At 48.7% G+C, this 16,080-nt stretch overlaps 1 protein-coding gene across 1 annotated transcript; it reads left to right on the top strand.

The window, feature by feature from the left end:
* Nucleotides 1–6,614: 6,614 nt before the first annotated feature.
* On the top strand, nt 6,615–15,421 carry LOC116833243 (uncharacterized). Its single transcript, XM_032794643.2, is given in 2 exon segments — nt 6,615–6,941; nt 9,772–15,421. A coding segment is annotated over 1 exon segment (1,959 nt). The 5' UTR covers nt 6,615–6,941; nt 9,772–10,188; the 3' UTR covers nt 12,148–15,421.
* Nucleotides 15,422–16,080: the final 659 nt, after the last annotated feature.

A 16,080-nucleotide genomic window follows, 5' to 3' on the forward strand; every position in this document is an offset into this window, starting at 1 on the left:
ACGGTCCTGCTGTGACAAGCTGCAGACCTGCTCCCGGTCCTACACTTCCACCACCGTTTACACAGGTGGGGACCCACCCAGCTGCAGTTACATGCAGGATCTCTGACCAGCCACTGCATGAACCAAAAATAGAGAGGCTACAGCCAAAATAACCACCAGCTCCCTAGTCTAGGATTCCAGAGCCGTACCATCCTGCCCTGGTCAAAACCCCAACCTGTATGAATTTATTATCCAGTTCCTCTCTCCCTCAATGTGGAGAGGAAATGCAACAGCCCCTGCACTTTGAGTTAAGATTTCCAAGCCCTTCACTACAAATTTACTGGTTCAGATTAAAACTTAAAACAAGTTTATCAATTACAAAAATATAGATTTTAATACAGGCAGGCTGGCAGATTCTCATGGAACAAGCTGTACTTGCTTTACAGCTTGCAAACCTCGGGGTTTTTCATACACAGGCTAGAAATCCCTTCAGCTTAGCTTCAGCACTTCCCCCAGTTCAGTCTCTCTGGGGGAACCTGCGCAGCGAGCAGGGCTAAATGCATAGCTTGTTGTTTTGAGTGAGATTTGCACTTCATACACTGGTGGTGATTTTAAGTGAGATTTTCAGCATGGTGGCTTGAGATCAGTCAAAGAGGTTATCAGTTTGTTATTTTCTGTTTGCTTATTTCGGGCAAGGGAAGCAGGGACAGAAAAGCAGGAAGATGAGTGGAAGTGGTGAAACAGTTGCGAAATTGGAGCTGTGCAGATTTCAGGCAGAAGAGAAAGAGAAAGAACATACAAGACTTTTGGCATTAAAACAATTACAGATAAAAGAAATGGAAGCAGAAGGGACCAGTCATGGAACTGCCCACTGGAGAATTTTGGAACTGAAACAGATAAGAGGCTGACAAAGAAATTGAGGCCCAGAAACTAGCCATGGAGGAGAAATAAAGAGAGAGGACATATCAACTGGACTTGATAGAGCAGCAGAACCAGGACCTCCACGCTCCTGTGAGTCTTTCTTCTCCAAAAATCCACAAATGGGAATGGTTGTGTTCTGCATACAGCGAGACAGGGGACATTGCTGAACACTTCATCACCTTTGAGAGGCTGTGTGTGCTCCATAAGATCCCTGAGGACCAAAAGATGCCCACTTTGGTTGCAGCGTTGACTGGTACAGCTCTGGATATAGTCAATAAGATGCCAATTGAAGATGCTTCAGATTATGGTAAATTCAAGGAAATCATTTTAAAACAGTTTCAGATTACCCCTGAAACATATAGAGTAAAATTTAGAAGCCTTAAGAGGGGTGCTGGGAATCTTAGCTCAAGGGACTGTTGCATTTCCTTTCCACATTGAGGGAGGGGTGAACTCTATGAGCTTGCGCTGTACAATTCCCTGTGCAGCGCAAGATGGTATAATTTTGGGTTTATATCCCAGAGGGGGGTGAGTGCCTGGGGAGCTGGTGATTATCCTGGCTGTAGCCGTAGGTGCCAACTTTCCCCTGCACCAGTGGGCGCTTACAGTCCCCCCCCCCCGCCCGCCCCCCTCTGACTCCACCCTTTCCTTGTCTCTGCCCCGCCCCATTCCAACCCCTTCCCCAGAGTCCGTGCCCCAACTCTGCCCCCTACCTGCCCCTGTTGGACTCCTTCCCCAAATCCCCACCCCAGCCCTGCTTCTTCCCCGAGCACGCTGCATTCCCCCTCCTTCCCCCTCCCTCCCAGTTCTTGCTGCATGTATCAGCTGTTTCACGGCACAAGCGCTGGGAGCCAGGGGGGAAAGCGGGCACATGGTGCACCCAGGGGAGGAGGCAGAGGCAGAGTGGAGGTGGAGGTGAGCTGTGGCGAGGGGACGGAACAGGGAGCTAACGGTGGGTGCTAAGCACCCACCAATATTTCCCGGTGGGTGCTCCAGCCCCAGAGCACCCACAGGGTCGGCACCTGTGGCTGTAGCCTCTCTATTGTTGGTTCATGCAGTGGCTGGTCAGAGAGCCAGCATGTAACTGCAGCTGGGTGTGTCCCCGCCTGTGTGAACAGTGGTGGAAGTGTAGGACCGGGAGCAGGTCTGCAGCTTGTCTCGGCAGCACAGTGTGAGACGGAGCCCAGGCTCGTGGGTCAGAGGGCTCAGCAGTACCTCAGTTCCAAGTGGAACCCCAGGGGAAACCCATCACGCATCCTTCTCAAGTTGTTATCTTGAGCCTGCCATGCTCCATCCAGATCAACAGAATCTCCAAGACCAGGTGGAGATAAGAGCTACTTGCCATTGAAAAGGGTGTGACTAAACCTATACCAGCTTTCAATGGAACAGTGTTTCATCTGTAGAGAGAACGCTAGGGAAATGGGCTTTGCTATGTGGTACCCTTCACTCACTCTCCAGAGGGGCCCAGTATTACAACAAAAGTGAAGGACACTAAAGAGTAACAATCCCCAAATTGTGGAAGAAATAAAACTGCCAAAGCAACTTGGTTTTGTAGCAAGATCCATTTATGAAGAGCTTTAAGAAGCCAGCATCACAGCCACTGCATCTGGTGGACCAGTGATCACTATCCATGTTTAGTTTGGAGATGAGCATATAGAGTTTTATCCAGTGGACCAACACTGCACCAATAATTATAACAACAAAGAAGAAACAAACTACCTTTAATCCACCAAGGGCAATCAGTTGCTAATTCCTAATTCTAGGTACCAGACACTATTATCATTTATATTGTGGTAACACCGAATGATTCCCCTCAGGGATCAGAGCCCCAGGTGCTGTACATACAAATAACACAGAATACCTAGTTGCCTGGATCTGTGCTTGTGGGAAGAAAAAAAGAACCCATCTCATTCCGCTTGCAAACCCCAAAGTCGTGATAACCTTAACCAGGTTGTTCATATCAAAGCCTAGTAAAGTGGAAAATGGGAAAACATTTAAACCATTTCACTAGGGCGGGGGGAAAATCACACGACTCCATGAGAGTGTGGCTGGTGGGACGAAACTGTCAGGAAAGCTGGAGAGCTGCATGTTCTTTCCTCCCACCCTGCCAAAAATTCAATTCCCGCAATGACTAACTCGCCAGCACATTCGCTGACTTTACATCAGACCCTCAGCTCTGTGGATTTCGATGGAGCTAAGCGGCTTCACACGGGCTGAGGATCATAGAATATCAGGGTTGGAAGGAACCTCAGGAGCAGGACCAATCCCCAACTAAATCATCCCAGCCAGGGCTTTGTCAAGCCGGGCCTTAAAAACCTCCAAGGAAGGTGTAGTGGGGGGCGGCTGCCCCACTCCTGAGGAACAGGGGTTAAAAGCAGCCCTGGAGAGGGCTACAGCTGTGAAGAAAGCCTCGGCTGATTGGGGAACCAGCCACAGATGTGGCCACGCCCCAACCAAGGCCCAGCTGGCCCTTATAAGAGGGCAGTGGGCCAGGAGCACACAGAGTCTCTCTCTAGCGGTAGAGAGGGAAGGGCCTGGCTGCCTGGAAGATGAGAGGGTACCAAGACTGGAGCAGGGCCGGGGGAAGGCCAGAGGAGCTGGGGAGCTCGGGCCTAGAAACCCCCCAGGTTGCAGGCCTTGTGAAAGGCAAAAGAAGAGTACTGGGATTGCAAAGGGCAGCCCAAGGCAGGCAGAGGGAGCCGGTCCAACTCCCTCCTTGCCTTGCCAGTGAGCGGGGGCTAGACGGCGACAGGTAGTAGCCATATACTGAGGCGAGGTGGGGATAGGGGGGTTGGGGGTTCCCTGGGGAGGGGAGACCCAGATCTGTGGGGGTACTGCCAGGGGGCAGCACCCAATGTAAAGGGGCACCGGGGTCTGGGAGGGACACGGGGGCCAGCGGCAAGTGGGACATCGGCCAGCAGAGGGCACTCTGGAGCTGGAAAAGCTAATTCCCTGGACAACCAGCAGGAGGAGCCACACCAGTGAGTTGCTGCACCGTTACAGGAGATTTCACCACCTCCCTAGGTAACCCATTCCAGTGCTTCATCACTCTCCTAGTGAAAAAGTTTTTCCTAATATCCAATCTAAACCTCCCCCATTGCAACTTGAGACCATTACTTCTTGTTCTGTCATCTGCCACCACTGAGAACAGCCCAGATCCATCCTCTTTGGAACCCCCTTTCAGGTAGTTGAAAGCAGCTATCAAATCCCCCCTCATTCTTCTCTTCTGCAGATTAAACAATCCCAGTTCCCTCAGCCTCTCCTCATAAATCATTCGCTTCAGCCCCCTAATCATTTTTGTTGCCCTCTGCTGGACTCTTTCCAATTTTTCCACATCTTTCTCGTAGTGTGGAGCCCAAAACTGGACACAGTACTCCAGGTGAGGCCTCACCAACGCTGAGGATCTGGCCTTACTTTTTTCTAAATCAAGGTTGCTTATTATTCAAACAGGCTGTCAAGGCAGGATAGCTAGTGGGATAACTAGTGGGACCTCCGGGGCCATGACTGACAGTGAGCAATAGAAGCCGAGCAGTTTAGAGTAAGGCCATATCCTAATGATCTCAGGAGTACGGACTGGCTTCATCTGAAAGTCAGGTTGACGAATAAATTAGGGCAAGAGAGGCCAGAAGGGAGACGATCAGCGATGTATCTTCCTGTCTCCCCAGCTGGAGGCTTTCTCAGTTCTTTTATTCCATAAGTGTTAGAGAAACTCCTACTTTGACAGCCCTAGAAACGGATGTGCTTTATCTGGCTACACAACAAATACAGCGTAGGACAAGCTGCCACACTTGGCCCCTCCAGTGGCCTCAAATCTGACCTGGAGGGACCACCTCTAGCACAGCTCAATCTTCTTGTCTCATCAGTCCACAGCCGGTGTCGAGAATGCCAACCTAAAGCCAACTGTGATAGCGCATGTTGTTACCTGTCCACTGAGAACTGGACCGAAAGCACCAAACGTATTTCAGGCAGCCCATCAAACAGCCTCTGGACGGCAAGCCAAGAGTTAAACTGACCCTACCTACTTTTCCAAACTATTTGTGATCAGCTAAACGTGATCTGCTTTCCAAGGGGACTCTAATATTCCAGCTACTGCTGGTAGACATGTCCTAGCTCCCAGGGGACCTGTGCATGGTGTGCAGAGGGTAAAACACGGCCTGCAATTGCTTTCTCTTTCTGTAACTGCCAACAGCAAAGCTGATCGACAGCAGGCTTTCATTGCTGGGGCGAGCCCAGGCAATAAGTAATTTCTATTCACTTATCAAGAAAAATGCAAGTGCCAGAAATAGGATGGCTGTGTGCATTTGTTTTTGTATTAAAGAACCTTGACTCTGCTCCTTTAAGAAAATGGTACGTTCACCACTGACCTAGCTACAGCGTACTATTAGGCAGCATTGCCAGGTAGTAGCAGTCATAGTAATAGGGTAACTTAGTTGGGGCCCCTGCTGTGCACAGTGCTGTTTAAAATGCACAGTGGAAGTCTGCCCCTCCCCTGTAGAGCTCACAATTTAAAGAGGGGAGACAGACAAAAGATAGGAGGAGAAACAGAGGCACAAAGGGGGGGAAGAAACCCCAGGTTTCCTGACTCACAGGCTAATGATCTACCCAGTAGACCACACTGCCTCCTTTGTCCTGTGGATACAGTTGTACTGCTATAAATGTGCTTATCAAGAAGGGGAATAAGCTATACAGGTATAAGGCAACTGCGTCCACACTAGGGATCGTACTGTTCTAATTGTATCAGTAACAATCGCATCCCTAATCAAAACACTTCATAGATACAGAGTCTAAGGCCAGAAGGGACCACTGTGATCATCTAGTCTGACCTCCTGGATTGCATGAGCCGTAGGACTTCCCTGAATTAATTCCTCTTGGAATTAGAATAGATCTTTCAGGGGGAAAAAAAGAAACAATCTTCATTTAAAAATTGCCAGTGATGGAGAATCCACCAGGGCCCTTGGTAAATTGTTCCAACCGTTAATTGACTGTTAATTACCCTCACTGGTAAGGGTTAGTCTGTATCCACAAAAACAACAAAAACCTTAAAGACAGATTTATTTGGGCATAAGCTTTCGTGGGTAAAAAAACCTCACTTCTTCAGAAGTGCTACCGGACTCCTTGTTGTTTTTGAGGTCCTGCGTGTTATTCTGACCAAAAGTGACGTGTGTGTTTATCTCCACATGTGTGTCCATATCCGGAATGTACTTACATATATGGTGTCAATAATATGTACTTCTTTTTGTTTGTTTGTTTACTTGGTTATCTGCCTTCCAGAATGATCGTTAATCCAAGTGGAAAAGCCATGTTTAAAAGATTCAGTTGTTAAAGGCCAGTGAGATTTTAACAAGCTCCAATTACCTCCTCCTATTTGCTTCCAATTAGGGATGCGGTCAGTGGCTGTTGGGGTGCAAAGCTCGCATGCTGTGGCTCAGAAGCTATTGAATCCATTAGGACATGGCCCCTTCAGGTCTTGGTGGGGGGACACTGAGCACTAGATGACAGCAGCATTTTTGCAGCCTGGTGCTACAGTCTGCAGGTTTGGAACCCCCCGATTTAGAGGCAAACACGCTGGGACGGACGAGCTCCAGGGGCCTGCTCCCCCTCTCCCATTGCAATCCAGGGGCCTTTCGCCAGGGCCAGCAGGATTTCTGGGAGAAACTACAATTCCCAGAAGGCTCTGCGAGCTTGGGACCATTCCAAGCGAGCCCGACTCCCCGCAAAGCTAACGGTGCAGAAGAAAGGACGCGGGGTGGGATTTTTCCCCCCTGCCTCGCGCCGCCCGTGCACGGGCTCGCAGCCGCGCTGAAATCCGGCCCGGCGCTGTCCGATTGCAGCGTCCAGCCTCTCCCCCCGCGCTCTGCGCCCACCCTTTGCTGCTGGTCTTTGTTTCCCTTCACCCTTCCTCCGGTAGCTCTCACTGCACCGGGCACAGACTTCCTCTAGGTCAGCAGCTGCTGCGATTGCAACTCAAGTTGCAGCCAAGTCACAAACCATGTTGTCACTGTGGTTCCAGGGGAGGAAAAAGCCTGCAGGGATGGACTGCTCAGGTAAGACCTTTTCAGCAAACAGCTCGTGCATGTATTTCACATCCTAGCCCAAATGAGGACGCTCCCCCCCCCACCCGGGAAAGGGATCCTATTCTGCCTTCAATTCAACTCCAAATCAGTGGGGTGGCAGAGTTGTAACTGAGGGCAGAGTCTGGCCCTCTGTGATCAGGATACTAGAAAATCAGTGGGGATTTGTTATTTTGATCTGGTCCAAATTTAGTAAGAAGCCAGCTGCCTGGCATTTGCCAAAACTGAAAGGCAGCTAAAATGTTTTACTAGAAAGGGACCATCCTGATCCTCTTATCTGGCCTTCTGCATAACACAGGCCGGGGAAATTCACCTACTGATTCCTGTATCGAGTCCAATAATGGGTTGGGTGATTGTGCATATCCCTTAACAAGACATCCAGTCTTCATTTAAAGATTCCAGAGATGGAGAGATTACTGCTGCTAGTCCCTTCCAATGTTAATTACCCTCACTGGTAAAAATATGCTGATGAACTTTACTGACACATTTTCCAGCCACGGGATCTTGTTATGCCTTTGTCTGCTAGACTGAAATACCCTATGAAGGGAATTCTGGGCTATGATCAATCAGCTCCGTTGCTGGCCAAGACAGAAACGGCTCTTCAATACACACACCAGAATCAAGCCAGGGTTCTGCTTGGAAGAGGATATTTTTTATTTGTTTTTTCAGTTAAAGCATTCCAGGTCATTTTCTCTATTATCGTCTTATGTAACACTGTATTCAATTCAGTCCATACAGCAGTGCTACTAATGCAGGGGACAAATGATGTTCTAGTCAATATCTTCATCAATGATTTAGCCATAGACAGAACACTTATAAAGTTTACAGAGGATACCAAGCTGGGTGGGGTTGCAAGTGCTTTGGAGGGTAGGATTAAAATTCAAAATGATCTGGACAAACTAGAGAAATGGTCTGAAGTAAACAGGATGAAATTCAGTAAGGACAAATGCAAAGTACTCCGTTTAGGAAAGAACAAAATCAGTTGCACACATACAGAATGGGAAATGACTGCCTAGGAAGGAGTACTGCGGAAAAGGATCTGGGGGTCATAGCGGATCATAAGCTAAATATGAGTCAACAGTGTAACACTGTTGCAAAAAAAAAAAAAAGCAAACATCCTTCTGGGATGTATTAGCAGGAATGTTGTAAACAAAACACGGGAAGTAATTCTTCTACTCTACTTCACGCTGATCAGGCCTCAACTGGAGCATTGTGTCCAGTTCTGGGCACCACATTTCAGGAAGGATGTGGAGAAATTGGAGGGAGTCCAGAGAAGAGCAACAAAAATGATTAATGGTCTAGAAAACATGACCTATGAGAGAAGATTGAAAATATGGGGTTTGTTTTGTCTGGAACAGAGAAGACTGAGAGAGGACATGATAACAGTTTTCAAGTATGTAAAAGGTTGTTACACGGAGGAGGGAGAAAAATTGGTTTTCTTAACCTTTGAGGATAGGACAAGAAGCAATGGGCTTAAATTGCAGCAGGGGAGACTTAGAGGTTGGACATTCAGAAAAACAGTCAGGGTGGTTAAGCAGTGGAATAAATTGCCTAGGGTGGTTGTGGAATCTCCATCACCGGAGATTTTTAAGAGCAGGTTAGACCAACATCTGTCAGGGATGGTCTAGATAATACTTAGTCCTGCCACAGTTCAGGGGACTGGACTAGATGACCTCTCAAGGTCCCTTCCAGTTCTAGGGTTCTATGAATTTCATTAATTTCAGCAGAAGCTGAGCTGGTTTATCCAAAGCAGAATTGCAGTCCATGCAACTGAATGAAAAATAGTTCTCATATGCAGTTTTCTGTCTGTTTATCTGGCCAGTTAACTGTATGACCCTTAGTATCTGAGCACTGTACATTGGTGACAGCTCCACCCAATCAGCAGCATAATATGTGTACCTCATCTGCACTTTCACTGCTGTATCCAGATGTTTAGAAATCTCCCATTTCCACGCTTCCCTGCCTTTAAAGCAGTAGTTACTTTCCTACTTCCTGCTCTCTTAGCCTCCTCCACAAGGCATCCCCCCAACATCCCATTCCCTCAGCGACAGCATCCCCAATGTCTTATCCCAGCTGCGACAGCATCCTCCAGTAACCCATACCTTCTTCACTTCTGCCTTCAGGCCTCCTTCCCTGTTGGAATTCTAGGAAATGATTTCCTGTGTATATGTGGCCCTGTGGTTCAACGATCCAAACTTGTCCAATGGACAGGGCAGAGCACCTAGATTCCACCACTGCCAAGGTCACACAGTCTAACCTTTCTGTGCCTCAGTTTTCCCATCTGTAATATGGAGGTAATGATACTGCCCTGCCTTTACAAAGTGCTTTGAGATCTGCCAGTGAAAAGTGCCAAGTGTTAATATTGCAAATGCTGCCAACTTTGATTTTATCCTAACTTTTGAAAAAGTTAGCCTCTCTATGCCTCTATTTTCCTAGCTGAATAATGAGGCAAGTCATAATTGTTATTGTGAGGCTTAATTAATTAACATTTGTAAATTGTCTTGAGATCCTCAGATAAAAAAAAGACATAATTAAAGGGATTATTCTTACTGTAACTCACTGGTGAGTGTGTGTTACACATCCCTCTTGGTGCCTGATCCACAGAGGAGAGGAATCTGTTTCAGCTGCACCTCCAGAGCCTTTGCTCTTTAATGTAAGCTGTAGTAGCTCAGGCTTTTAGCTCTAGAGGTTCCTGGTTCAGTCCCTGGTGTGTCAGCCAAGATGGCAGCCATCACATTAGCACAAGCAGTGTTATCAGTAACACATGGAATAATATCTGGACTTTCTTTTTGCTTTAATCCAGCATGTTGAACCTCCAGGACTGACTGAAGTGTACAACGAGAACAGGAGCCCCATCGCAATGATCAGGGAAAGGAAGTTCTGAATGTTAAGAGAATAGCCCTGCTGTTGGGTTGAACGAAAAAACTCCATGAGAAAAATACAACCCAAGGAAGAACCAGAGCCATCCAGTTAGCTGCACGACCCTTGGCCACTCAGTATCTGTGCTGCATGTTGTCAACCTCTCCTCCTGGTCAGCAGAGCAACCAGAGCCCATCAGCTGCAGTTTGACTATTGCATCATTGACTTTTTTATAACCACCCCTTGCCAACCTTCCAACCATCCCTCCCCATCCCCTCCACTGGCTCCCTAGCAGCTGCCTGGCCTACCAGAGAGAAGCCAGACACAGAAGAATCACATTCACGTGCTGTGTGGCGCCACCATGAAAGACCCTGCAAAGCGCGCGGCCCAGAAGACGCATATGTGCCCAGAGTGTGGGAAATCCTTCAGCAAGAAGGGAAATCTGAAGAGACACCAGAGGATCCACACAGCAGAGGAGCTCTACCCGTGCGGTGAGTGCGGGAGGCGCTTCACCACGAGGGGACACCTTACCACCCACCAGAGCATCCACACCGGAGAGAGGCCTTTCCAGTGTGACGAGTGTGGACGGTGCTTCCGGCTGGAGATATGCCTGGCTGCCCATCAGAAGACACACACCAAAGGCGGGCCCTATATCTGTGTCCACTGTGGGAAGAGCCTGAGCACACGCATCTACTTCAGCATCCACATGAGAACCCACAAGGAAAAGCGGCCATACGCCTGCACCGAGTGTGGGAAGAGCTTTGTGAAGAAGGGGACGCTGACGGCACACAAGGAGATACACAAACGGGATAAGCCTTTCAAGTGCTCCGACTGCAGCCGATGCTTTGGCCAGAGCGCAACACTGGTGGCTCACCAGAAAATCCATCTCCGCGGGGGGCCATTCATTTGCACCGAGTGCGGGAAAAGTTTGAGCACCAAGAGGTATTTTAATGTCCACCAGAGGAACCACGCAAAGCAGAGGCTACAGGAAGCCACTAGGCAAGTAAATGGCATGCCTCTCCGGGTCATCCAGATTAAAGAGGAACCGGACGTGGCCTTCAAACAGGAGGATAGTTTTAGCCTGGGGAAGAACGTTACAATACCAGGAGCTCACTCAGAGGACGGACCCCAGGAAGGTACTGATTGTGGAACCCAATCCAACCCAAAGATCCTTGTTAGCACTCCGTGGGGAATCCAGACTAAGGAGGAACCAGACATATACCCCGAACATGAGAGAAACATTACAGTAGCTGACCAGAACTTTTACATCAAGGAAGAACCACAGGCCAGCCCCGGCTATGACAACCAATTCAATCCAAAGATGCCTCTCTTTCCTCCATGGGGAATCCAGGCTACAAAGGAAGCTGGGGTGGACAACGAACACCAGAGGGTTGTCACTATGATCGGCAATCATGCAGCATGCCAGAAACCCCACATCAAGGAAGAACCACAGGAGAGCACCGACCACGGAAGCAACTTCAGTCAAAAGACATCTCTTGGCACCATCCAGAGGATCCAGATTAAAGAGGGAGCCGGGGCGGATGGTGAACATGGGGAAAGCTGCAGCCCAAAGAAAAAACATAGAAAACGCCAGAGAACCAGCGAAGAGGGGACTCCTGGTGCATGTACCGAGAGCCGAGCAAACACAAAATGCAAGAAAAATCCCTTGACGAAGGACAGTCCCAAAGCGGAGAGGATATTTCCATGTCCCGAGTGTGGGAAAAGCTTCAACCAGAAGTCAAATCTTACTAGGCATCGGAAGATCCACACCAGTGAGGGCCCTTATAAGTGAAACGAATGCGGGGAGAGTTTCCGGATGAACAGGAAGCTCATCAGGCATCAGAGGATCCACATGAGCGAGCCCTTTAAATGCACCGAGTGTGGAAAAAGTTTCACCCAGAGGTCAAACCTTGTGAGGCACCAGCGGATCCACACCAGGGAGGAGCCATACAAATGTCCCGAATGCGAGAAGACCTTCAATCAGAAGGCCAACCTCTTCAGGCACCAGACGATCCACATCAGGATGGGACCATGCAAATGCACCAAGTGTGGGAAATGCTTCACTCAGAAGAAAAACCTTATTAGACACCAGACGCTGCACTCCAGAGGCGGGGCTTATAAATGCACGGTGTGTGGGAAACGGTACAGACTGAAGAAATATCTGAGGAGGCACCAGAAAATCCATATGAGGGAGGGACCCACCGGGCGTGCAAAACGGGGGGAAAAACTGGGGGTACCAATGAGCATTAGCAACCACCCCCAGACCCACCCAGAACAAAGAGAGCTCCCGGCTGTGAAAAGTGAGGAGAGCAACCTCTAGCCACAGAGCAAAGCCCACAAAGGAAGGTGATAAGCATGGACCAAATTCTGCAGTCTTTAGTGGAGCAAACTCCTACTGTAAACAGGAGGAGGCAGTGTGGCTGGGATTCAGGAGACCTGCGTCCAGTTCCTGGGTCTGTCACTTGGGCAAGTCAGTTTCCCTCCCCATGCCTCAGTTTCCTCATCTGTAAAATGGGGTTAAGGATACTGACCTTCTTGGTAAAGAGCAAGGTAGTATTATTATTAACCAGAGATTTGCTCCACTGAAGAATGCGGAGTTTAGCCCAATCAGCCTCAACTCTTAAACAGGCTGAATGTATTCAGGTGCAAAGTATTGATTTTGATTGTACCATTTTGCTTCTGGAAGAGAAGTGGGGAATGTATCTGCTGAGTCTGGCTCTGAGAAATGTGCATCGCCCACGTAGTTCTAACACGGACATCGCTCCCATCGATATCAGAGGTCAGCTCTGGGACTGAAACTCAGGATGAAATGCAGCAGACGTAAAGGCCAGCATTTTCAAACCGGGGTGGGGGTGGGGGTGAGATTAGGCTGCAGAAAGAAAGATGTCTCAGGCTGGGTACCTAACGTGGAGATACTCAAACTCTATGGCCACTTTTGAAAATTTGGCTGGCAGTGAGCAAATGCTGCTCTCCCAGTATATCTACACTGAAGTTGGATGTGTACTTTCCAGCCTGGGTAGATGTACACACACTAGCTTTGAGAGAATAGGAGTCCCCTGCCAGCTGGGAGACCAGCCAGAGACTCCATGAAACACACAGTTCTCTTAATCCCAGAAGAAACACTACTGGACAATCCCTGCACTTGTTCAGTACCAACCAGGTCCTTCCTAGTTCAAAGACAAGGCCTGGCTGAAAGTTAATACATGAGCAGGGACAGGTGGTCACAATGAGGTGGGGAAGAGTCACAGGAGTTAGTGACACACCAGCCACATAATGCAATGAGACTAAAGGCTTGTCTACACTTGAAATGCTACAGTACTCCCATTGGCATAAGTGATCCATATCCCCGAGAGGCGCTAGCTAGGTCAACGGAAGGTAGTGCTGTCTACACCAGGGGTTAGGGCAGCATAACTATGTTGCTCAGGAGGGGTTTTTTTCACACCCCTGAAGGATGTAGCTAGGTCGACCTTATTTTTTGGGGTAGATTGCGGCTGAGCTAGCATGCTAACCACAGCAGTGTAGCCACAACAACATGGATCTCAGAGAGGGTTGTGCTCTGGTGGTTAGCTCGTGCTGCCGGCCACTTCCTAAAAATATTGCTGTAGCTCAGTCAGAGCTAGCACATGCACACACCTCCCCGAGCTGGAGCTGACACCTTCGCTGCAGTGTAGACATCCCCTCGGCCATATCCATGAGAAGCTGGTACCTGAGCGTAAGCGAGAGCGGCCATCTCGGTCTAGCATCTTGCTATATCTGTGACTAGAGGAAATAGAAGATGCTCCAGAAGCATCAATAGCTTCAGCAGCTCAGGATAGGTGCTCTTTCGTACTATTTTTTTTTCCCCAGAAAGTGATGGTGAAGGTCACTACAGGATTTTGAATTTATTGGGCATTATTTAGGGATTAAAGAAAGAAGCAATCAAAATCTCTGGGACAGGCTGCACCCCTTCTGACTGGGGCTTCCATGGACTAGAAGAACAGAAGCCCTTTATCCTTTAGATAGGTCTAGTTTCATTGTGTTGTGTGATGAGAGCTGCGAAGTGGCTTGGGGGCAAGTAACAGAGTTCACCACTCTTTCTTGCTCTTTGCTACTTGTTATAATGGTGTGTATTCCTCAGACTATGGGATCTTTAATGTGGCTGGCAGGGGTCACCACTGGATCTTGAAGAACATTGGCAAACCAGAGATCTGGAGGGAGCCTGAGACCACCACAGCCAGACACTCTGCCCAACCAACCCAGAGTGCTCTCAGCAACGTTGCTTATGTGACTGAAGTGAACACAGCAGCTGAGGGACGTGCACTAAGGATCACTGCGTAGCTGGAATTCTTCTAGGAGTAGAGTCAAGTCAAGTAGTGGTCAGTTATTAGGCATTAGTTCTACAGCTTGATTTTGTATATGAAAAGCTTCTCCTTCATCTCATCATCCCAAGAGAGGTTGCACACGATGGGCTTTGATTTACCCCCATGGCATAGGTGTTACAGCGATCATTGAGCCCAAGGGCGAGGAGTCATGTCTGGGCAGGAATGGGGGTGGCTGCGGAGGGAAGGACAATTTTAATCTCTGCCTGGGGTCTCCATAGGAACCACACTGGAGGAGATGGCCTAGGAAATAAGCTGAATCAGTCCATCTCCTGGATGGTAGTGCCCAGTCCCTTGGGACTCGATCCACTCCTGGTAGACTGTCAACCTAGTACCCGGTGGAACGCAGGCAATGAATCTAGGACAATATACTAGGTCTCACAGTGAGGAATATTCCAGAGCTCCTCACTTGAGGGCCCAAGTGTGTAACCAAGAGAAGAATTATTTATCCTCCCATTCTTTGGATGTAATCGTTTTCTTCTCCTTAGACTAGTTTTGTGGCCTAGAGATTTACCCCGGAGGAAGCAGCTATGTTTGAGGATTTTGTTTTGTATGTCGATACTTCTTTTATCAAGATACATAGAACAATAAACTGCCCTCAATCCATCTACTCTGCTTTCCCAGGCATCACTGGGCATTGCACCATGGACCGAGGGCAGCAGCCAGACCTCAGCTCATGGGGGAAACCAATACTGACAGATTATACAGTCTCCTCAATAAAGTAAGTATTTTAAAAAACCAAACAAAAATCAAGCCTCCATTCTGCTTTGTACCACTGGTCCCTAATTGCAGAATTGGACTGCCCCGTGGCCCCAGCACATGAATATTTGAGTTAAATGAATTTCTGGTGTCAATGATACATTGCCCTGTATTGTTCTTCTTGCATACTGCAATGCTTTGTGATAGCCTGTGTTATGTAAGACTCATCCATTGCAGAGCTAAAGATCTGGGGGAATTCTGCGCTCTAAAAAGGCATTTTCCAAGCTGTATAATGCTGTCATTTGGTTGTGCTGACATTTCCATAGCCTGACTCAGCAGCCAGTGGACAGGACAAAACTTGACAGAGAACATGGTGGACTTATGGAAGTGCTGCTGCTGTGGCCTGGCTAAAGCATTGGGCTGGGACTCAGCTGACATAGGTTCTGTTCCTAGCTCTGCCCTTACTCTGCTTGGAGAACTTGGGCAAGTCACATCGCTGCTCTGTGCCTCAGTTTTCCTGCTCTGTAAAATGGGGATAAATGTATAAAGCACTTATATAGCACTTCTCACTACTAGATCTCTAAGAGCAGAGCTAAGTATTAGTATACTGGTACTTCTCCAGGACTTCATGGCGGCCTCTCTGTGGATATATCCCCCAGGAGGGAGTAGAATCAAGGACCAGTGCTCACTGTGGCATTGCACTCGTCGGGCGCTCCAGAGAGGTAGGCCAAGGGGACATCCCATGAGTAGCAAGCACTCTGCCAATGGGAGTACAGGTCCGGGGGAATCAGGTCAGGAGCCAGCACTGTACTACGTGGCAGTTCCATTCCCTGGGCATCTCCAGGATCTGCAGGAATGAGCAATCCCACTCTCTATCCACTCTGTGCCCTCTCCAAGGATTGCTTCCTGGGTCCTGCAGCCGGTCAGCCTCAGAGCCCCTCTCACAGCAGAGACACACATGGCAGCTGCTGCTGGCACTGGGTGCTTGCCCCATTGTATTCTGACCTCCTGCCCTTGAGCTTAATGGGCTATAGGCCCTCAGTGAGGCCTGGCTGGTTTGTCAGGGGAAAAGTCACAAAACTGCAGGGAACACAAATGCAAAAAGTCACACCACTTAATAAAATTGCCTTCATTCTGCAACAAAACCACTTTACTAAAATCCCGCTCACGCTCCCCTCCCCTCCCCTCCAGCACTG

Source organism: Chelonoidis abingdonii, chromosome 2, assembly GCF_003597395.2.
Source record: "Chelonoidis abingdonii isolate Lonesome George chromosome 2, CheloAbing_2.0, whole genome shotgun sequence".
Taxonomy (NCBI): Eukaryota; Metazoa; Chordata; order Testudines; family Testudinidae; genus Chelonoidis; species Chelonoidis abingdonii.